This window comes from Drosophila simulans, chromosome 2L, assembly GCF_016746395.2.
Source record: "Drosophila simulans strain w501 chromosome 2L, Prin_Dsim_3.1, whole genome shotgun sequence".
NCBI classification, from domain to species: Eukaryota; Metazoa; Arthropoda; class Insecta; order Diptera; family Drosophilidae; genus Drosophila; species Drosophila simulans.
Genome location: NC_052520.2, coordinates 14724187 through 14747030, shown reverse-complemented (window position 1 = coordinate 14747030; position 22844 = coordinate 14724187). Strand labels below are relative to the sequence as shown.

General features: G+C 43.0%; 2 protein-coding genes and 1 long non-coding RNA gene across 3 annotated transcripts in view; 1 reads left to right on the top strand and 2 right to left on the bottom strand.

Annotated features, from left to right (window-relative positions):
• Positions 1-22844, top strand: part of LOC6732377 (neural cell adhesion molecule 1) — a 64950-nt gene that overhangs the window by 32447 nt on the left and 9659 nt on the right. Inside the window, exons 4-14 of the mRNA XM_016178257.2 lie at positions 832-949; positions 3078-3171; positions 3290-3403; positions 3792-3995; positions 4846-4991; positions 7210-7354; positions 16690-16820; positions 17666-17825; positions 20490-20592; positions 22285-22396; positions 22562-22643. Of these exons, the coding sequence (XP_016025029.1) occupies positions 832-949; positions 3078-3171; positions 3290-3403; positions 3792-3995; positions 4846-4991; positions 7210-7354; positions 16690-16820; positions 17666-17825; positions 20490-20592; positions 22285-22396; positions 22562-22643 (1409 nt within the window). The remainder of the gene's footprint in view (positions 1-831; positions 950-3077; positions 3172-3289; positions 3404-3791; positions 3996-4845; positions 4992-7209; positions 7355-16689; positions 16821-17665; positions 17826-20489; positions 20593-22284; positions 22397-22561; positions 22644-22844) is intronic.
• LOC120284245 lies at positions 3771-4852 on the bottom strand. The gene is made up of 2 exons (XR_005543462.2): positions 4166-4852; positions 3771-4099 (listed from the first exon to the last, which is right to left on the bottom strand). It is a non-coding gene; the product is annotated as an uncharacterized LOC120284245 (long non-coding RNA).
• On the bottom strand, positions 9298-15144 carry LOC6732376 (protein strawberry notch homolog 1). The gene is made up of 3 exons (XM_016180160.3): positions 11469-15144; positions 10226-11408; positions 9298-10170 (listed from the first exon to the last, which is right to left on the bottom strand). Exons 1-3 carry the CDS (start codon positions 15010-15012, stop codon positions 9630-9632), a joined length of 5268 nt encoding a protein of 1755 aa, XP_016025030.1. The 5' UTR covers positions 15013-15144; the 3' UTR covers positions 9298-9629.

Genomic DNA, 22844 nt, shown 5'->3' with positions numbered 1-22844 from the left:
GAACGAAAAACGTTAATTGACAGAGTTGGCTTTAATGAAATTAAATGTAAACCAACGCAACGTTACAAATATTTCACGTATTTTAATTATTTACATTTAAAGTTATTTGCTTAAAGTGACTACAATCACAATTGAAAATCGTTGCAAGTGCGTGTGCATTTTAGCCGACAGTGCTCTTTTTATCATGTTTATTTATTTGTTTTAAAAAGTTAACAAATGCTTTAATTAAGAAAAATAGCCCTACTAAACTATGACTTTTTTTATTTGCATTTTTTGTTTGTATTTTCAACTGCTCTCATTCCAAGGTAATATTGTCTTTTAAATACCGAAGTACTTGGAAAGTTGGAAACTCTCAGGAGGCATAAACTTAGCCCATTAAATGCAGTGCTGGCTTAAATCTGCAGAACAATTTGAGGAGCAAAATGCCTGAAAAGCAAAACAAAAAAAATTAATTTTTATCTGCAGCACATAAATTGCATTTGGCAAGGCCTTACACACAAACGCCGTTCGCCATCGCATTTTCCACCCAGCCTAATGAGCAAACCAAAATAAATTACGCTAATTTTCGTGCGAAAAGTTCAGAGGCGTGTGGAAAACGCGGGCAGGAGCCTCTCGGTTGAATTATATTGGCTATGGATTTCATTAATTTCCGAGCTGGACGAAATTTTGGGGCTTGATTTAATTCGCATTGCCCGCCCACATTAAATATTAATGGTGCGTGGGCGGGGCATTTTTCAAGGCTTCATGTTATTTAATGTGTTTGTGTGTTTTTCATCTCTTTTCTCTTTTCTCTGTTTTTTTTTTTGTTTTTTTCTCTACCCCCACCCACAGCTTCGATGTGCGCGATAAGGAGAGCCGGGAGCAGCCCCGACATTGGTCAGCCCCGGAGGTTTTTGGCTCACGTGCCAAATTCCATTTTGACTCGCAGCCAGCAACCTTGGAAATAAAGGTGAGTTTTACCCGTGGGAATCGTGAATCCGTACCCATTAATTTGGCTCAGTGTGCTGCGGGGCGGATGGTCTTGTTGCTTGATAATGAAATAAATGCGGGGATTTAACATTTCAAATTACCTGGAATTAAATAATGCATTCAATCGAAATGCACCTGAAAAGATGCATTCTCTGCAGGCTTTTTTTTGGGCCACTGGTCATGCTTATTTGCCTATAGAAAAACTGTTAGCATAAATGCGCATTTTAAATAAATAAATGTCCAACCAGAAAATGAAAAATTAAGGCAGAAAAAAGGAATAGAAATAACACAAAGTGGCCTGATATAATACAAATATATACACAAATCGGAAGTGAATGTTTCATTTTGCATCGCACAATTCGGCTTAAAGTCTTTCATTTTTGGCCAGACAAATGCAATTTGAGATACAATTCCAACGAAGCGGTGAGTGTTATACAGTTAATGAAAATCTGAAATGCGTACGAAAAACATCAAAAAAAGGAGAAGCACAGATTTGGCCAAAAACAGAGAATCAACCAACTAGCGGAAGCAGCAATGGCGCAAACATGGCCAAGAAGAGTCGAGGAGCTGAATGGAATGTGAAAAACAAATTTAGATATCAAAAGTTGTTAAATTGCCTGGCGCACGCGAAATGTTTATTAATGTCTTGCATGCTTACAGATAACTTGATTTAGCGTTTCTGTCATGCAATACATAGATACATACATACATACATACATGCCAACAAACATACATCGCAACGTACTTCGTCCTTATGCAATGTGTTTGCTACTTCAATTCGTCGTATCGCATCGTCTCGCCTTGGATTTCCTTGCCCTGGGCTTGTCTCTGCCCTGGCATTTGACTTTTTAAAGGCCAACTTAGTTAAGGTCTTAAGTGAGTTAAGCAATAAACAGCCAGCTTGGGGGGAAATATGGGGGTTTTCGGGGACTCCGTTAACGAGCTGCATTTCGAAATGAATGTGAAATGCACACGAAGAGGCGGCCACCATAAATCCGCCAGGCGAAAAGTCCTCGCAATGTTTAGCAGGGTGAGCGAAATGTAAGGAGAGTCTTTGCAAAAATTGTTATTTATGAATTATGTGCTAAAATTGGTCTGGGAGAGTGGTGGGGCGTGGCTTTGGGGCTGAGCTTATAAATGAATTTTAATTGCGTTTCAATTGCAAGCCAATTAACTTGACGCAATTTATGAGCGGACAGCAAACACACGAGTCTAGGATATATAAGGGACGGGTGCTATCTACTTCTCATATAATCAATAGCATGAAGGGCTATGTGTTCGCTTTCAAAGAGTCATATTCAAATCGAAGTAAAGCAGGTCACAGAGTCTGCTCACGCATCGAGAATCAAACTAAATGGACGAATAAGTATTTCCAATGGGTGTCATCTGTTCACGAATTTTGTAATTAATAGTTTACGCATGAATAACTTGATCCAATCAATCGTAACTGCACCAACTAAGAAGAGTAGCTCTTGGGAAGCGGTTAAAAATTAAATCTATAATTCGATTGCTTGGCATTTATTTAAAATTCAAATATGAACTATTACCAGAAGAATGAATAAATGGAATTTATAAAATTCTCCTTACCTGATGATTGCATCTCAGAAAAATGTCAACAAATAATCCGCATTGAATGTGCGTAAAATCTGAATCACTTCTGCAATATTATATTTAGAGAAGCGGATTAACACCCATAGATTTTGAGATTCAATTCTAAGCAACAAGGAAAAATACCAGCAGAAAATCACAAAATAATGGAAGGCGTCCTTCCTCGCTCAATTGAATTATTAAATAAGTGAATGAATTCGAGTAAAAAGAGCAAAACTGCTGAGAGAACAATATGCTGAAAAATTGTATATATTGAAAAATACACAGGTATTGCAAAGGCCCATAAGGACTCTTGTGGAAAAGTGACAAACGACAACTTCTATTCTTGCATTTGAAGCCCACTCGAGGGAAAACCGCAAAAGCTCAAGTGTCATGCAATAATTGAAAATTATACGGTTGGGAAGCCAGGTTTTCTGGTTGACTGTGTGCATGCTAATTCCCCGTTTACTCACTAGCATCAAAACACAAAAACCACAAATAATAACTTACAATTTTTGCAGGATATCAAGCGACATGATCAGGGTATTTACCGCTGTCGTGTGGATTTTCGCACCAGTCAAACGCAAAGTTTCCGTTTCAATTTGTCAGTAATAAGTGAGTGTTGCCCATAAAATGAAGCATTCGAAATTCGAATTGTATTCATGAGATTCGAGTGCCATTGAAAAACCCATCCATCTGTGTTGTTTTTTCCTACCATCCTGTTTGTCCTTAGTACTTCCGGAGCAGCCAATCATCCTGGACCGTTGGGGTCGTCAGCTGAATGGGACTCAATTGGGGCCCAAGCAGGAGGGCGATGATATCGTTATCACTTGTCGTGTGGTGGGCGGTAAGTTAAGCTGACTGACTACAAAAGACGAACTTAACCCCAATACCCCGATACACTAATACATACACACAAGAGAAACACACTCGCCCACACACACACCCACACCCACATACATCCATACGAGCCATATCCGTATGCTCGGCTAGACAATTTCCTGTTAATTTCCTTAAAAGCTTTGACCGGCAAAAAAGCAAAGAAAAAGTGCTGCAAATGAAAATATCACAAAGTCTGTGCTCTGCTTTTGGGTTGCACTACTTTTTGGCTCCGGCTTGGCTTGTGGTATTTTTTCAAGCTTGACTTTTTAATTTGCACCATTTTTCGTTTTTACAACCAGTTTACTAACTTCTTGTCCCCCTTTCTTTTTGTATTGTTTTTGGTATCCCAATAGGTCGGCCGCAACCGCAAGTCCGTTGGCTCGTAAATGGACTGCTTGTCGACAATCAAAACGAGCACAATTCCGGCGATGTTATCGAGAACCGTCTGTTGTGGCCATCGGTGCAGCGCAACGATTTGAATTCCGTATTCACATGTCAGGCACTGAATACGCAATTAGATAAACCTAAGGAGAAGAGCTTCATACTGGATATGCACTGTAAGTCGCGTTGATTGTTGACCTAATACATTTGTTAAAAGTCGGACAAATTGGACTGAAAGCCTCCATCCTGTGAAATACCTTGGCACCAATATTTTAAGTATCTAAAAGATACGATGCAATCACAAGATTATTTATACAAAATGTATGCCTGTTCCATAAAACTTTACCAATATAATTGTATATTTTGATAAACTACATTTTCCAATTTTGGATTGATATAATTATATTCTAAATTGCACAATTATTTAAAAAATCGATTTGCTCATAAATATGTATGTAGGTTCGAATTTAAAAGCCTTCTGCTAAAGAAAATTCAAAATTTCCATCGGCCAAACCTTTAGCATGACTTTCCGGCCAACGCACACTTGCCATAATGCTAAATGTAGCATTATAAGGGCCATTAAATAATTATATGCCAACTGACGAGAAAACAACATAGTCGATGGGGGGCGTCAACTCTCGAATGTCAGGCCCTCGTGTTCGCAGAAGCCCGTGGCCTCGGCTCACTCCATCCATCCAACCAATCCAGGTGGAACACAATGCGGCAGGAGCTCAAGGAGTCCAGTCATCAACGAGCAGCAGACACGGCATCGGAAGGCCGGACAAAGTCATAATCCTGCCAGGAAGTGCAGCACTTGAGAGCTGTCGAGTCGTAATAGACACAAATTGTTGTTGATACTGTGGGGCACAGAGCATACAGCCCTAGCTTTGTACGAAGTAAACGGGAATGGGGGTCCAAAATGATTGCCTTACAAAACGAACTGCAATTATGAGACCATGAAATATTATGGTAAACAGGTTTAATTACAATTGCATTGAATTGAATGTTCTTCCTGTCCAATTACAGTGAAGCCTCTGGTTGTGAAAATCCTGGAGCCGCCCAGCTCGATGATTGCCGATCGGCGCTACGAGGTGTCCTGCGAATCCTCCGGCTCTCGGCCAAATGCCATCATCACCTGGTACAAGGGAAAACGGCAATTACGACGCACAAAGGTTAGTGGGAGAGTATATATATATATATATATATATATGGATGCATATATAGCTATGAAGGGACTTTCCATGGAGTGGAGTGACCGCAATTGACGCAGCTAGTTGGCTGTTTCTGTCCCTGCCTCCGGTTCCATGCTGCTGTTGACTGACTCACGTTCAGCTCGATAACTTATTGTGTTTGCACAGTCATGCCAAACAAACGGAGCTCGTAACTCCTGACCCACCCTCGTACCCTGTCCACAGTCGGTTGGATACCATAGTGCAGAGACAGACAGAACCAGAACCAGAACCTGAACTACAGACCACCACCCACTTGTTGTCCCTGGGCGTGGTTCACACTCGCAGCTGGGTCCTAGTCCAGTGCCCCCCAGCCAACCCCACAACTTGGTTAGAATAAACACAGATAATGTGATATAAACTCCACAATACACAAACGATTCTAGTCCGCTTTGCATTTTGCTTTGGCCCACCCACTTTTCTTTTTTTGTTTGTACCCTTTCAACGGACTGCTTGCAGTCCGGCAAACTAAACTGGTTCAGGTTTCACCCTAGTTTTTAAAGTTATTTTGCTTAAGTCTTCTAAATATGTCCTAAAGATATTTATTTCGATAAATTGAGAAAACTATGATTATTTAGCTTTGCATTTACATTTTTTATTTATTTCTTAATTAGTTATTGTAAAGCATGAACCATCTTTAGCATATATAAAACCTTTTTAAAAAGGATACATATAGTTAGAGATTTTTCTTGAAGAATTAAACACATTTGTTAGGGTATCCCAAAACATTGGTACCGAAAACGAGTTTTTCTGTTTGTTGTTTTCTTCCTTTGCTTTTTTTCTCTTCAACTTTGGACAAATTTATGGGAGTTTTGGCGCAATTTTGTTGCAATTCATTTTTGTGTGTCGGGACCTCGAGCTGAGTCGAGCCGAGTCGAGTCCTGGTTAGCTATATCCTAACCCGGACCTCTACGGTCTGGACTGTTGTTTATGTCCATGTCTATCCGCTTATATGCATACACGCTGATTGCTTTGCCGTTTTGGCCAGCTCCTGGGCCAACCAATGTTTTAAAGACCGGAAATGTTTTTCAGTAGTTTTCATGTAGCATAAAGTTGCCGTAATGCGGCACAGGTCCCGATTCCTCTGCCCATATGCCGCCGTCCGATGTCCTCGGTCCTGCCACATCCCACATGTTTTACATGCCTTTTCGTACCCTACTTTGGGGTTTCTAATATATGTCTGTGTCTGCCCCCTATTGCCAGGTTGTGGGTGGGCTCAGGCGGAGTGTTTTAGCTGTGGAAGCCTCAGGCATTAATCAAAGCCCCGCAGACGGTCTAATTGAGAAGTTTGGCCCATGAATTGAAATAGCCTGTGCAAAGGGAACGAGCATGTTAAAAAATGGAAATTTTTTCAATATTACACTGATACAGTTAATGGAGGTTCTTAAAACGCCGGAGGTTCTAAAAAAATCCTATTTACTGACTAATTAACAAGTTAAGCTATATACCACGGCAAAGTTTTTTTTTTATGTGAATTGTAATTTCGCCTACTCAATTCAGGCCATTAGGCTTTGGTTACATTTGTTATATTTCTTAGAGTGTTAAAATCGTCACGCTATATTCAACCCTGTAAAATGACCCCAAATTGTTTCGAATTAAATCCAATCGATCATATTTCGCCCCCTAAAGACATGGATTTATATTCCCGCTAACTGCCAGCACTTTAACACCCCACCACCACATAACCCGAACACCAAATCACATATCTGGCAAATGCCTTGCCTTGGAGCGATTTGAGCCATGTGTAAAGTGCTAACAAAGCGAGTCACATGGCGAGGGATGGGGGAAAAACACTTTATGGCCATACCAACTATATGGCGGCGGTTGGAGCATCGACTAATTGTGTGACGCCTTTTGTTGGTGTCCCTGTCTGCCATTAAATTTATAATACCCCAAACACACACACACACTCACGATGACACCCACCCACACGTGGAGCACACATAAAACCCGAACAAACATTCCAATAAATTTTAAATTGCAAACATAAAATATTTCGACAAATTTGCACGCAAAAAACAGAAGGACACCCAACTTTGCCTCAAGGCAAGGTCTGAGCCAGGGTCTTAGGCACTGGGTGGCGGGAAAACTTAATTAATGCAGCAACATTTTCTTATATTTTTTGTGATTTCCCTTATTTTCTTGTTATTTTTTTTTGCAGGACGACATATCAAAGAACTCGACACGCTCCGAGCTGAGCTTTGTGCCGACCACAGACGACGATGGCAAATCGATAACATGCCGTGCGGAAAATCCAAATGTGAATGGCCTGTATTTGGAGACCATGTGGAAATTGAATGTCGTTTGTAAGTATTACAAATTGTTCTTAAGTCTAAAGTATGAGGGAAATGGGAGTGGCAAATGAAGGCTTCCCGAAGGAAGCGCTGGGCAAAAACCGAAGAAACCAAAAGGGAAAAGAAAGAAAGCGGGGGGCAGGCAAAGGAATTGCCGACAGCTACCAAAAGGTAGACAGTCCTGGGCCTGGTTCGGGAACCAGACCAGGACGAAATTTATTACGGCGGCGATGTCGCCGTCGCCATCGCTGCCGTTGAAAGCCTTTAAAATGCAAATAAATCAAAGACAAATGACAAATTGTGAATAATTTGCCAAAGGGCCAAAACACTGTAGCGTTCGTGGTGGCCAGGAGGGGTTCCACAGGCACAAATGAAATATGTGGGCTAACAAAATGTATGGCAGTCGCTTAAATTAAATGAAGGACTTTAGCTGTGGCCCCGTTTCAATAAAAATAAATAAAAAATAACTTTGCAACGTAGACCTAAAGTGGAGACCTGAAACTGGGTACCCGAAAAGGTTTCGCCGCCCACAGATTTCACCTGCAGGATGAACAAAATCTCCCAATAATTGTAATTTCCACTTTAAGCCACTTTAATTCGTAGTCACAGCACTGAAATAACCAACTGGGGAAGTACTGCGGACATCGTAAAGTGTGGAACAAAAGTGCCGGATAGGGAAAACGAATCGAACTCAATGGCGTTACGTATCCGCCATGTATGCCACAGTCAACATTTTTTGTCCTCCGTTCTGTTCCTCTTTTTTTTTCCTGTTTCCAAGGGCATCACGTAATAGCATTTCTTTGCTTTTCATTTCTTTAAATATGAATGTTTTCCTTACTTCAATCTGAAAGAGGTTGCCACGCCTCCGCCGAACAGTTTCGGTTACGCCCAAAGAAAAAGTACGTTTGTGTGCTTTTGCATACGGCTGTGTGTATATGTATAGGCGTAATATGATTATATTTTTTATGCCCCACACATACTTTGCCGGCTCATATTTTATGTTTTAGAATATTATTTTTTATTTGTTTGTTTTTGCTCACGTTATAGCAATTGACGGTGCTTTGTACCGTCCTTACGGTGTTGTGTTTGTTGCAACGTTGGCGCAAATAAACTTTATGATCGGCACGTAGCCATATACACATAAATGTGCGCCGAAATGTTTGTGGTTTTGAAAAAAATCCTCTGTTGGGGCAGGCTGGCGAAATCTCACGAACATTCTTTTAAACTTGCTCATTTATATAAGACTTCGATGTCCCACAGAAAAGAAATCAAATTATGATCAGATTAAAAACCAATATTATGGTTTTCCTTTAAAATAAAGGAAAACTGCGTATGGTAAGCCTCTCGTTGAAATTTGCAAATATTGTTGGCCTAAACTTCATTAAAAATCCTTACATACCCTTATTCATATGGGCAGATAAATAACAGTTTGTTCTTATTTAGATAACAACTGAATTTATATGCCTCGGCATCTTTATGTCTTTGTTTTTGTTGCCAGTGCAGTTGGAATACGATATCTGCATCACGCGTGAGTTATTATGCCAACTGCGTTTTGGCTCCTTAGGCACGACATTTGCCAAGGCCATTTGGTCATGGTTTATGCCACGCGTTGCCCGTCTCATGCGCCACAATCCTTCCCTCCCTTTGTATAATTTTGTTTATATCCCGCATGTGTGGCAGGGTGCAAGCGACTGGGTCGTTTTAAAATTTATAATGTAACCGAGGGGGGCAGCCTTAGTTGGTCTCCTAGCAATGGAAACAAGACAAAACATGGAATGCAATCACAGACATCCCCAAAGAGCGCAGGATTGGAAAAGAAAGAGCACTGCGGTTAAACAAAGTAACAAGTTTCATTTCATTTATAATTACTAAATTAAGTTTAAGCCATTCTACAGACTGCAATTCAAAACACCTTTCAATTACCAGGCCTTTGGAAATTAGTTAATATATCAATAAAACAAGACGATTTTTTTTGTGTGGCTTTATTTTTTTTTTTAGTGTATGTGAAGCAGTCTCCGCCGTAGCGTAGCAGACAATACATATGAATCACATACGCACGCAGACGAGCTGTAAGTGTCTTCCCGTATGTGCTTCTGTGGCCATTGTTTATGGCCGGGAACATGGGCGGGCTGCTCCTTCTGGGTGGAGCTGGTGGAGCGTGCCTGGCATTTTGAAAAAGCGAAAGCTTACGCCACATGTATTGCATTGAATGCCGCAATTTGGGTTGATATTTTTAAAGTGGCGATAGAAGTGCTGTGTGCTTTGCCATACACTGGGCGGTGTCATTTTAATAGCTCTCCACGATGGAATCCGTGGACAAATCGTCCACCAGGTCATCGTATACGGCATGCGGCACCACCGTGCCCACTATCTTCTTGTTCTCATCGGTCTTCATGCGTATGATCTGGATCTTGTGTCCGCTATTCACGATAATGAGTTCGATCCGGTCCCAAATCGGTAGCATTAACCCGGAGAGCACGTGGTAGGTGCGCATTCGTAGTCCCACTTCACAGCCCGTCGGCATTGGACAAGGCCGATTCCAGTAAAGGTGTGAGCACATATTCAAGCACAATTCGTACTGCTGCACCCAGTATGTTTGGGCCTCTTCCGGGCTTACCTTCACATATCGTGATGAAATGGAGGCATGTGTCTCCAATCGCACTTGGGGACCTGTATTGGGTCGGTAGATTTGCAAATTTATCTTTTCCTTTGATACATCCGATGAATTGGACGGTGCCTGCAGGCATAAAATTGAAGAGTTCTTGTTTTGGCGCAGCTTTTGTAGAACATAGAAGCCTTCGTGTTCGTATTGGCCCTCCCTGCGGAATCTATTGGGGTTTATAAGTTAGTTAAATACATTTACCCATATAAATTTCAACTCACATGGCCAGGGCTGTCTCAAAGGACATACCACGTTCCACTGTCACCGTGTGAAGTTCTGTGGCCGCCGTACCTGTGGCGTGCGCCCTAATGAACCTCATCAGCTTGATGGATTTTACACTTGCTCCATGGGCATCCAGATCTAAAATCCCCAGATCGAAGCGTCCTGTGCGCTTCATTTGCATGATCAGTGAGTACATCTTGTCCAGAAAGAATTTAAAAAGGGCATTCTGCACTTCTACCCGGCAACCAAGGATGCGGTTTAAAAACTTAGAGATATTATTACTATCCTTCTCCACGGTGAACACCTTGACCTTGTTCTCCTCCCGCACATTGATCATTCCCACGCCGGCCATTGCCACGCAACAATCGTAGAGGAAGTTTCCTTTATAGGATTGAGGCACTTGAGACCGGTCCAGTGGTTTACCGCTGGTCAGCTGTTGCATCACATTCTCAAGGGCCATGCGCCCGATGCTATTATCGATATTGAACTGGGAGAGATCACGGGCATCGGTGGCGCGACGATCGCCTTGGGTAAGGGCTCCTAAGCTCTCCAGTCTCTTGGCCACCGTGGATGCAAATCGACGCTCACCAGCCAGATCCGTAATCACAAATACATATTCTGGTGCATTGACCTGATTGGAGCGATGGGTGCGCCCAAATTGCTGTATGGCCCTATCTGCACTCCATGGTAGTTCCAAAGTGATGTGCAGACGACGCCGCTGATTGGAAACCCTCTTGTCACTCTGTAAAGATATTCCACTGGAGGCCGCCTCCGAGATTATGGCCACGTGCTTGCTGCCATCCATGAAACGCTGCTTCTCCCGATAATTGACCAGGTCCATAGTGGAGTCGTTCTCACAACGTGGCTCATACTTGTAGCCATCGTACTCCGTTCGCACCACTCTTCCACGACGGCCCGTCATCTCTGCCACCAAATTGGTGCCACCCAGTTCAGAGATTAGTTTGTCCAGCGTGTTGGGCGGCAACTTCTTGCCCAGAATATCTATTTTTTCCAGCAGAATCTCACGCATGTTTATGCAGCGTTCTACATCACGCTCCGTGATGTTTGTCTTTTGGGGCTTGGTATTGTCTAAAGGGTCTGTGGGTTCCGGTTCGTTATCCTCCTCCATCATATTATTGCGAAGATGCTCCAGAATGCGCTCTTGCATGGTAATCTTCTCCACTGTTTAAGGAATTAAAATGATTAATATTTATTCAAAATAAAACACTTAGAACAACATACCTTTGTCCGCCTTGGGCGGTCGTCCTCGCCGTTTTTGTCCAGGCTTAGCAACAGCCACAGTACCGTTTTTTTCGTACATCTCGATGTCGCTCTCGACCGCCTCGGCATCCATATCATCTTCAACCCATTCGGTATCCATTTTCATCTTCTTCTGTCTGGGTGGGCGGCAACGTGCCTCAGGCTCAAACTCACCCGTATTCAGTAAATGATGAAACGAGTCGCGTTTTGGAGCTGGGAAGTGCTTCTCTACAAACGACTGAATGATCATCTTCGAGGTGGACACAAAGCTGTTTAGTTTTCCATGATGACGTTCTAGGTGCTCCAGGGTGCGCGACTCCCCAGTAGATTGAAGGCCAATGACCACCGCCTTGCCCATTCGTGTCGCCTGCCGCGTCATCTTTACCACGTGATTCACTTTGGAGGCGATGCACAGGTTCTTGAAGAAACGCTGATGGGCGCACCAAAATTGACAGGTTATAATCTTCTGCACCCTATTCTCGACGCACATTAGGCGACAGGCCTTCTGGAACTTCTTGTTTATTTCGGCCCAGAGTTCGGCAGACAAATTATAGCTCTTGCGAAATTCCTTCGACATGTTCACCTCCTCGATACGAAAGCTCACATCCTTGAAGCTCAGTTGACGAGCTATGTAAGTACCTCTTAGCTTCATATCCATGGCCACGATTTCCATGGCTCCTATGCCGCGCTTCTCCACGGCGTTAACAAATTCGTAGAATTCTGGATAAGCTGTACCTGTACCCCACAGGCCCAATCTGGTCATATAGGCCATATTCCGGGGCTCACTTGCTCCCGTGGCTGAAGCATACACCACTCTGGCGTTTGGCAACATTCTCTGCAGATTCAGAACAGTCGTTCCCGTCCTGGTGGACTTACCCACATTCATCAGGCTTAGGTTCTTGGCCTTGTGGCACTCATCGAAGACGATCACTCCTTCGAAATTTCTGCCAAGCCAATTGGTCAACTGGCGGAAACGAGTCTTGTACTTCGAGTTGGTCGTCATTGATTCTCCAATTAAAGCTGTGTAAGTGCAAAATATCACGCCGCGCTTGAAGGTTTCATTTTCTTTGGAATCAATGGCGCTGTATTTAAACTTATTGATTGTCGCTACACGGATCTTTTCGTGGGCTCCTATATCGGCTAGATCCCGCTCTGCATCGAACTTGAGGTCACTGGAGACTGAGACCCAAAGGGCACGCTTCCGGCCTTTCACGTAGTTTTCGAAAATAATGCCGGCAATGGTGCGACCTTTGCCCACACCAGCCCCATCGCCCAGCAGAAATCCAGCTCGTTCTCCGGTTGGCAGGAGCTGCTCGTGAGCCTGACAGGCATAGACCACTGCCTCCAGCTGCAGGGCACTCAAACATTCGGTGGTCTTCTGGGGCAGGGCCAACTCATAGGTTATATTGGGCAGCTCAACGGAGGACAGAGTGGCCGTTTCCACCACGGGATCGGGATGGGCCCTTCCAAACTTCAGTTTGCTGGGCCAGTAAGCTGCAAAGGTGTCGGCCACTCCTATTTCCTCATAGTCGACCTCCTCATCTTCGACCGCTTGTTCAGGTGCATCTTTGGTCTTTAACGTATCCTGTAGCACGGCACCTGGAACTCCAGAGTCAGTCATGGGCAAGGACAGGTAGGGCTGCCCACTCTGTAATAACTTATTCAGTTGCTGGGCCGTAAAACTCTCTAATTGGGTGGCCTTCACTGTTGGCTGACCCATTGCCATCGTTGATGGCACCAACTGCACATTGGTAATTAGTCCATCCGCACCAGTGGTAAATTTAACGGATACATCGTCACCCTGACCAACATTAAGTCGCGGCACTTGTGGCAAGGCGTGATGCTGAGTTGAAGCAAGCGGATTATTTGCCATCTGAACAACGCTAGATATTCCTGTCTCCATGGCTTTGTTGGCCATAAAAGTGGTTGGTGCTGGAGGAATGGCTGGTTGCGGAGGAATAGCTGGTTGTGGAGGAATGCATACCAGATTCGGTTTCGGAAAAGCTTTATTCTCCGACAAGTTCTTGATTGTAGGTACTGATATGTGATGGTGAGTTTTACCTAATGGTTCCTTTGGGGTTTCTTTCGTCTCGTCAGCTGATACTGCTACCACGGGTAGAGAATCCAGTTCCGCCTGGAGGCGTGCATCCATATCAGCTTCCATTTTCTTGGGATCCAATAGCCGAGAATTTGATCTTTCAGCTGCCTTCCTCTTTGTTGGAATCTTTGCTAGTGGAGGTGGAGGTGGACGTGCCAGCTCATCAGTTGCAAATAAAGATTCCATATCAGCATTCAGGCGCCTATCAATATCGTCTTGCTCCTCGTTACCATCATTGCTGCTGTTATCGTCGTTTCCGCTAGTAAACCCGAGATCGATCAGATATTGAGAAACGTTAGATACTTTATTACTCGTTGGCTTTTTAGCGCCTTGATTACTTTCTTTTTTAACTTCGGCTTGAGAAAGCATTTCTAAAAAACTAGGAGTACGATCGGGATTATATTGATGTTCGTTTCTTATATGCATTTCCTTCTGATGGTCGAAGTTCATGGGCTGTGGAGACTCTGGCTTTTTAAATTGATGATAACGCGATGTTAAATCTGGATTCGGCTTTTGTGTTATGTTGGCGTTTTCGGACACGTCTAAATTCTGAGCCTGGCCGTACGTAGTACCATAGTCCAGATATGGTATTGAGTTGATTTGAGCGTTAGAACATTTAGCCGGCGTGGTATATGTCTCTTCCGAATGGTAACCTGAATAATAATTCTTCTCAGACTGACGTTTTAAATATGTTTGTTCTTCCGCCTCGGCTAAATCGCTGGACTTTGAATACAAATTCTTCTTCGATTTATTTCTTGGAATGGGCTCAGGCAACTTCGTAGTCCAGTCATTTTTACCTATTTGGTCTATGTTTAAAGCTTTATTGTCCGATTGCGGTGGAATATAGCTTTCTTTCTGGCTCCTGGCTTTATTTTTATTTTCTTTAGACGTTGAAGTCCTCTGGTTATGTTTTTCCAAAACTATATTGGAAGAAACTTCCGGTTGATTAAAAGTTGTATTTTGATCCGGTTCATTGGAATCAATTACATTTTCATTCTTTTGTGTACATCTACGCCTTGATCTAGAACGACTTGGCCATGAAGTTTCACGTGCTGGTGCAGTTGCCTGGTGAAGTTGCCTGGCATAATTATCTGAATCACGTGGGCTCGCTAACTCATCCGAAAGTAGGGACTTGAAACCACAGGATTTAGCCCGCCGTTTTCCCTTTGGCTCCGGATCAAATTTTCCAGCGCTTTCTGTCATAAGCTGTGACTTTTGCCCTTTTTGCGAAACATTTTTGGAATTCAGATTGGTTTCACATTTCTTACCTCTGGTTGGATGTGAAACGTCGCGATTGATGGTTTCGCTCGAGACCTTCGATGTTGTGGCACTGGAACGTGAATATGGCCTTTTGTTGACATGGACCTCTTCGCTCTCTCGAGGTTTAGCTGCTGCTCGGGCACTAGCTGCCCTTCTTTTATACGGCATTTCGCTAATTTCACGTTCACAGATTTAAGAAAACTTATTGGTTTTTAGTTTTTCACTTTTTTGGATTTATAATTAGAATTGCCGATTTGTACTGGGGAAAGCAAACTCATCGACTGAGGAAAATTTTGCTATTTCATGCGAGTATAGTGTTGCCCAATTTCGCATAGCCTATTAAGTTGATTAATAGGGCAGCAAATTCCATTTTTAGGATATAAAAGAGTTGTTTAGTATTTTTTTTTTTCAAATTTTAATAATAGTATGATTCAAAAACATATTTGCAAAATGTGCTTGGCCCAAAAGAATGTGCTTATTATTATTTATGAGTGCTCAATTGATTGAATTGCTGCAACCAATTTAAATATCGTAGAAAAAGTTTAATGTCTTACGTTGCCAAAACATCTTTAATATTTGCAGCCCTGGCAAATCCCGTGTGTCAGTTGGCATAATACAACAGCCCACGATGGCACATAAATTCTGAGCAACCGTTGACTTCCGCTCCGCCATCGATCGATGGTCGTTTTGGGCCAAAGAAACGAGTTTGTCGGGAGATTACGGGGCAAGGGTCATGGGGGCAAGGGTATCCGTGGTGGAACGGTAAATGATAATCACAAAAATGGCCTGCAACATGTGTGCGGAAATGCGCGACGCGACTTTTCCAGCGAAAGAGTTTTCACAGCCCTTTGGGCACTTTGCCTGATTGGCAGACGCTGAGAAACGAGGGGACTACAGAAGTGGGCGGCGGGGAAACACCACCCCGGCTGGGCAAAAGTTTTCCAGGCCATTCTAAAGTTTCCAGGCGAAGGCGGAAGGGAACTTTTTGGCTTTGGCTTGGTGTTTGGTTTGGTCTGGTCTTGGGTTCCGTTTTGCCCAACTCTTGACTGTCGACGTTTGGTTTTGGCCGCCAATAACTCAACAATATTAAGGTTGGCACGTGCGTCCCCTTTTTCCCGATCCTGCTCCTATTTCTGTCCCAGTTCCAGGTCCTCTTCGTAGTCTTGGTCCGGGTCCCAGTTCCAGTCATGGTACTAGGTCTCCTTGGCTGGGTCTGGGTTCTTGCCGCTTCTGGTCTCTGTTTGTCGCAAAGTTTGTGGCTCGTTAAGCAAATTCAAACGACTTAAGCGGCAACACATGTTGGCAAACAGCGGTCGATGGGCGGGATGTCGTTGCCATGTCCTCATAACTCTTGGCTGATGCTTCACTTTGTTCCAGTTATTGCTCTAAATCGCTCATATTTGCAAAAACTATTAAATAAGCTTGATCATGACAATGTGCGGGCGATGACAAGACAGTTGCAAAGCCGGAAAAAGTATGGCACAACAACTTCGGGGCATGAATAATCGAAAAGATTTTGGTTTTAAGACATTGAGTTAATAGGCCTTTTTACATTTTATTTCGGATTTTCTTTTAGCCTTTCTAAGGCTATACATTTAATAACATGTCCCATGCAGAAAATAAATATAAGTGCTGACAAAATATTTCAAGGACGATTGTTACATCAGGTCCTTTATATTTAAAAGTATTTAATAGCATTATAAAGTAGCTTAAAGTAGTTGTTCTATACCAAAAAGTGTATAGAAAGTGTATTTAAGTGTTCGCAGTATAGTTCTAGATTACCATCTTAGGTTATTATTGGATTTCCAGTGGCTAATTGTCTTCCTTCTTTGCTCCTCTTTGCAGATCCTCCCTTGGTGACGTTACGCTTGGGCTCAACTTTGACACCGGATGATATCAAGGAAGGCGACGATGTTTACTTCGAGTGTCACGTACAATCGAATCCTCAATGGCGGAAACTGTTGTGGTTGCATAATGTAGGTCGCAGTGTGTTCGAGTTGGCCAGGAGTGAGCCGGGCAGTCATACCGACCCGGGGACCCATCCATTCGGATCCGGCTCAATCCACAGCCACCGGTTGGCATCCCTGAAAGGCGTCTGCTTGGCTGGCTCCTTGCATTCGGTTCTGGTTAAGTGCCAATAACATGGCAGGTTGCGTATGCGTTGAGGTGGCTGCTCCTCCGTCAGTGGCGGCCGCCGACGACGATGTCCTGATGCATGGATCTGCATTTGCTCATTTCCATTCTAGTGGTTTCTTTGGCCCGGTATGGGTTGTGGGCTGTAGGTGGGGTGGTGCCATTTTGGGTAAAATAGTTTTGGGATTTGCGGCATTGATTTTGCCGTCGCTCAACTGCAATCCGCAGTCGCTTGGCAATCACTCAGGCCAAGTTCCCATCCCACAGTCCGCAAACTATGGCCAACATCCCACTTCCTCTCCACTGGGGGAGGAAGTGTGTTTTGCACGAGTGTGTGGGGAATTTTTGCCTTTCGGATGCGCTTAGCGGATTTTGGCAAATTGAAATTCGAACCCGAGTGGCTTTAGAACGGATTATTGTTGGGCAGCACTATGGCTGAATAATCCATTGCTGTATTAGTTCAGTTTTGCTAATAGACTTAGAGATTTCGGAGTTCTAACAACAGACTCTTAAATATCTTATAAGATATTGTTCAAAAGTGTTAATTACTTTGTGCTATTATTTTATCTAGGAAATACTATAGAAATCCAATTTAGAGACCATTTATAACCATCGCCATGTTATTGATTTAACCAATTAACTATCTTTTACCATTTTCGTTCAACATAATGTATCCATTTAATTTCAGGGTATTCATCTGGAGCACAATACATCCGCCCGTGTCATTCGCTCGAATCAGAGCCTGGTACTCCAGAAGATTACGAAGCACTACGCCGGGAACTATGCGTGCAGTGCCATAAACGACGAGGGCGAGACGGTCAGCAATCAGTTGCCACTGCGGGTGAAATGTGAGTAGTCCTTGACTGCGTCCCTACGTTTCGGCAAGCCCTTTAAACAGAAACAGTGATGCATCAGCGATTTTAAGCATAAATTTGCCAAGCGGCACTTTGTTTGAATGCATCATCTATCTGGAAACGCTGTGCATTTTCGTGCCCCATCTTTTCCTGCCACTCCGGAGCTCGTCTGTTTTCTGGTTTCTTATCATAAAGTCAGGGCTGCAGCCGTCGCAGTTGTCATACCCCGACTAAGCCCCCATTTTTCCCCATAGCCACGACTCATTTGATGTATTGCAATTTGCCTTTTTCTTCTCTGGGGCTGCTCTTATTTATTTTTTTCCCTTCCTTGTTTTTTTTTTTATTCTTGTTTTGTACTGTTCTCCGTCCGTTTTCATTTTACAACTCAGGCAGAGAGTCTTGGCGCAGTTGCACGTCAAGGCTGCGAAAAAAATATTTTTCATTCCGCTTTTTGCATAAATACAACATTTTTGCTTGGCTTCGTTTGTCTGGAGCGCTGTTGCGAATTTCATATGCTTGCCACATGCGTTGGCTTTGGCCATATTTCATAGCAGCTGCAACTGCAGTCGGAATTATGCTTCAATTTAACAGCCCGCGAAAAGTTGCTGCCGCCTCGCAACTTATGGAGCCGAATGTTCCCCTCCCCAGCTCCACTCTAAAAATCCATCCCCAAATTTAAGCAATTTGACAGAGACGCCTGTCCTGATGAGGAGGATGGCGATGATGATGATGAGGATGAGGATGATTGTAATGAGTCGGGTGCCCTGGCACTGGCACTGGCACTGGCACTGCTACTGGCTTAGTCTAGCCGGATTCTGCAGCTGAGCGATACACATGTAGCTGTGTACCAGTGCTTTTTCCTCAGCTCTGAGCCATACAAATTGCCGCTCAAGCTCAAGTACTGCACACACAGACACTCATATTTTGACAGGCGCATTGCTGCGAGCCATAAATTAAATGGAGTGCGCCGCCATCGCACTAGCTGGATTTTGCCTCTGCGAGTGTCTTCGTCAAGGATTCTTGTACACTACGTGCACTGAAAAATGAAATTTCGAATCATTAAATTATAGCTGATTAGATTTAAGCAAAAAGAATGCAGGTTTTATCGATGCATTTGCTTCAGGAACATTAAAAACTTAAAAAAAATACAAAATCCTGCATAACCCAAAAATTACACAAAAAAGAAAGAAGAAAATAATACATTTGAACTGATTACAAGTGCATCATGCTCCGGGTTTTAACAGTGCATCATAAATTTGGGATTAAATTCCGTGCTGATTGAGCCACATGAGCGCAGTTCCAAGTCAGTTGAACGCATAACTTGGATGATGAGCCTAAGTTGAGGCATTACAGGCATAAGGTTATAATTAAACATTACACGAGTTACATAATAATTGATTCAAATAATTGAAAGGGATATCATTGAGCCATAGACAAAATGGAAATCTTAATGCGGCTTAATTTTGGCTAAATATCTTTCGTCCTTTATGCTAGAAGCCATATTTGCAGAGAGTGCTGGTACCCTCACCCAAGCCGCTAGCCCACAAAGTATCCCATTGAATTCGGCTCATAACTTCGGTCAGTTCTATGTAGGTAGGATCTGCCCTTCAGCCATTCAAGTGCGGCTTAATTAGCAAAGCGACTGAGTAATCACTTCACACACTTTACCCACCCCTTAAATGTGTAATACCAAAGTTGGCAACAACAACATTAGCTAATGTTACCCGAATTGGGAGTAATTTTCCGGCTAATTAATTACGCCCCTTGGTTTTTGTGTACATTTTTGAAGATAAACAATTCATCAGAAATTCAAGTTGCCTTCAAAAATGTGCGAGCGGATGTGCCAAAAAGGGAGCGAAAGAGAAAAGCAAAAAGTTGGCACGTTGACGACAGCAAATTACGCATACGCCACGTGTGCCGTCAGCTAATAATCCTTTAACATTTATGGAACGCCTATTTACCTGGGAAGTACTAAATCATGTTGCCACATTAATTAATTTCCCGTAAACGAGAAAAGGGTCCCTCCACTCGAAGGCTTTTCCATCGGCATTTTCCCACCTAACGACCCCTTTTTCCGGCCCCGTATAACTGACTGGCTGACAGACTGATGCGAAGGCGTCGCTCTTTCGGTCGGTCCCTGCTGTCTAAATCACTTTTGTGCGTTTTTCACCTGCCACGCCCACACAAACCAAATACTTCGGCTCATTTCCCAGCGATTTTCGGGACATTTCCATGTCCTGCCGCCGATACGGTATCTGGCTTGTCACTCAACAGGTGCCAGAGACCGGAAGTGAACGCCAGAAAATAAAAGACCGTGATTTACAGAGACAAAGCTTCGGGAGATTGAGAACGAACGGATTGGTTTTATTTTGAATTTATATTGATAAAATATTTTACGAGCTTCTTTGAGTGACATTGATATGCTTGAGCCGGGTATTTCGCAGTGCTTGTGATTAAACAATTACTTTACTTTCAAAATTTCATAAACTATGCGGATTGGATTACATGTGTAATTATCTTGAGTAGAATTTATCTTGGGAGACTGTACTTTTAAAGACTTAATTCATTGATTAAAATCGATGCTGATTCTCATGAATATCCCCTTATTGCTGTTTTTCCTTTTTTTCTCCACTGACTTATCTTAATCTCTCATTACAGACACGCCCATGTGCAAGCACGCCGACCGCGTAATATTAATTGGCGCCTCTAAGGACGAGACTGTTGAGGTTGTGTGCGAAATTCAAGCCGATCCGCCGCCGCGGTAAGTTCAAAACAAAAAAAAAAAAAAAATCAACAAGAATATCGGAAAAGCTTCCTGCTTATCCGGTTTCCTACCCCAATACCCCCCACCTCCTATGAGCCCTCATAAAGGTTTTTCGCTGAGTTTGTAGGCGATTGCTTCCGGTTTCCTGTTGAAAGGAAGTTTGTAAAATTGACAAATGATTGTGATTGTGTGTGCGGGCGCGCGTGTGTGCGTAGCGGAAAATGCTGTTTATTTTGTAGGAAATGTGAGAAAATTTAACAATTTTGTGATGTTGTTTTTATTTGCTGTATTCCGTTTGTATTTTTTCCCTGCGATTTTCCCTTTTATACGGTTTTTGTTTGTCGCCCTTTTTTGTTATTCGTTTCTCCGGACTTTAAATTGTTTATTTTAATTCATTTTAAATGTACAACTGGCTCTGCCATCCACATAGCAGTCTCCCAAGCTTGGATTTAGTCGGACAGCGAGAATGTGGCCCTCTTTAATGTTTTTTTAATGAGGCCACACCACTGAGGCCCGGCCAGCTGCCACTCTAGCTCAGTCCGAGATGTCTGTATATTGCTTCTGAGGCCCTCCCTGGCCATGTCCCTGCCCCTGTCTTGTCTTGTATTTAATTTCAAATTTTTTTGTTGTATTTTTCGCCGCTCCGCTGTTGAGCTGCGTCTTGTGCTGACGCTTTATGCTAAAATAATTAATCATTAGCCGGCGGAAAATATGCGAGGCCGAGGCCAAGGCAGCTGCGGCGCCGTGTAATTGTTGTGGCTGCTGCTGGCTGCTGGCGGATGATGGTTGGAAAAGCGGGGAAATATCGAAGGGAAACTGGCTGGAGCATAGCGTGAACATTAAAAAGCTGCTGCGAGCTTCAAGGCGCTGGGGGCCGAAGTAGTAGGACTCGGGGGCGACAAGTTAATTTATCAGCATTTAAGCGCCTGACAAGCGGCGGGGTAAAAAATGTATTACCACACCATATTAATGTATTAAAATTTAATCGAAACTGTTGCAGAACTTAAAGAATTTAACAACAAAGCGAAAAAAGGTGCGCAACAAAGTCAGTAAAATATTATAGAAATTAAAGCCATTGAGATGGATCAGTTTCTTATGAAATAATAATATGAAATATTTCAATTTTCCTATCAGCAGAAGTATTGTGTTGAAATAAAAGTTGTGGCGCAAAGAAAAGTTATATTGAACATTTCGGATGATTAATTACCAGAAATAAATCAATAATGCCGGCATTGTTGTTGACATCGAGCATTTACGTTCGAGGTTGCTCCAATCGGCCCGCATATTTTCTGTATTTTATTGATTTCATTCACCTTTCCCTCTTGTAGATTTTTAAATGGATTTCTGTTTTATTGATTTACGTTTATTTTGGCACTGCCAAGATGCGAAAGCGTCCGACCGAATATGCCAGAGATAATTAACCTTTTAAAAGGCTTCCAAATGTGTGAGTTTCGGTACGAGGACCGGGGCCTCCATCCTGTGTGTGTCCGCTTAACCTTTAATATTTTAACAAGCTATTTTAAAAATGAAAAACTTCGCAAACATGTTTCACTCGCCGGCTACGGCTCCCCATTTTACCTGTCCTTTTCCGTCGCTGTCGCTCGTCTCCTGCCTCCTGCACACACACTCACACACAACTGTCAAAATGTCAACGCAACTTACTCACACATGTGCACAAACATTTTGCAGGACTTTTCGCTGGAAATTCAACAACTCGGGCGAAACTCTGGACGTGGGCAGTGAACGATTCAGCGTGAACGGCAGCCGCAGCATTTTAAAGTACACACCAGTCACAGATCAGGTAAACACGCCAATTCACCCCCTCTTTCCCTCTTTATACCATATATACATATATATACATATATATATGTGTATGTTTGGCTATGTCCACAGTGGAGACCGAAGTCAGCTCCGGGCAATTAAGCAAGAGCCGCATTTTAAATAATAAATAAATATGTATTTGCAGGATTATGGCACACTGTCATGCTGGGCCTCCAACGAGGTGGGCACCCAGCAGCACCCCTGCCTCTTCCAAGTCGTGCTAGCCGGTAAGTTTTCACGTGGAGATTGGGAAAAGTGTACTTCATGTCAGTGGTTCACAAGCTCTGGTTATACCATCATAATGCTTAAGAATTCGTATTTGTTAGTATTTGTCATGCTCGACAAATGTATCCATTATAAGAAGTGGAAGTTTCAGATATTCTGTATATGTATGTATTTAGGAAAGTTTCTTAATAAGTACATATATA

Bases quoted from the DNA above. Each gene is read 5' to 3' on its own strand.
- LOC6732376 (XM_016180160.3), bottom strand. From the start codon at position 15,012: ATGCCGTATAAAAGAAGGGCAGCTAGTGCCCGAGCAGCAGCTAAACCT. The intron at 11,409-11,468 runs GTATGTTGTTCT...TTCCTTAAACAG, and splicing joins ACCGCCCAAGGCGGACAAAG to TGGAGAAGATTACCATGCAA. The intron at 10,171-10,225 runs GTGAGTTGAAAT...AAACCCCAATAG, and splicing joins TTTGAGACAGCCCTGGCCAT to ATTCCGCAGGGAGGGCCAAT.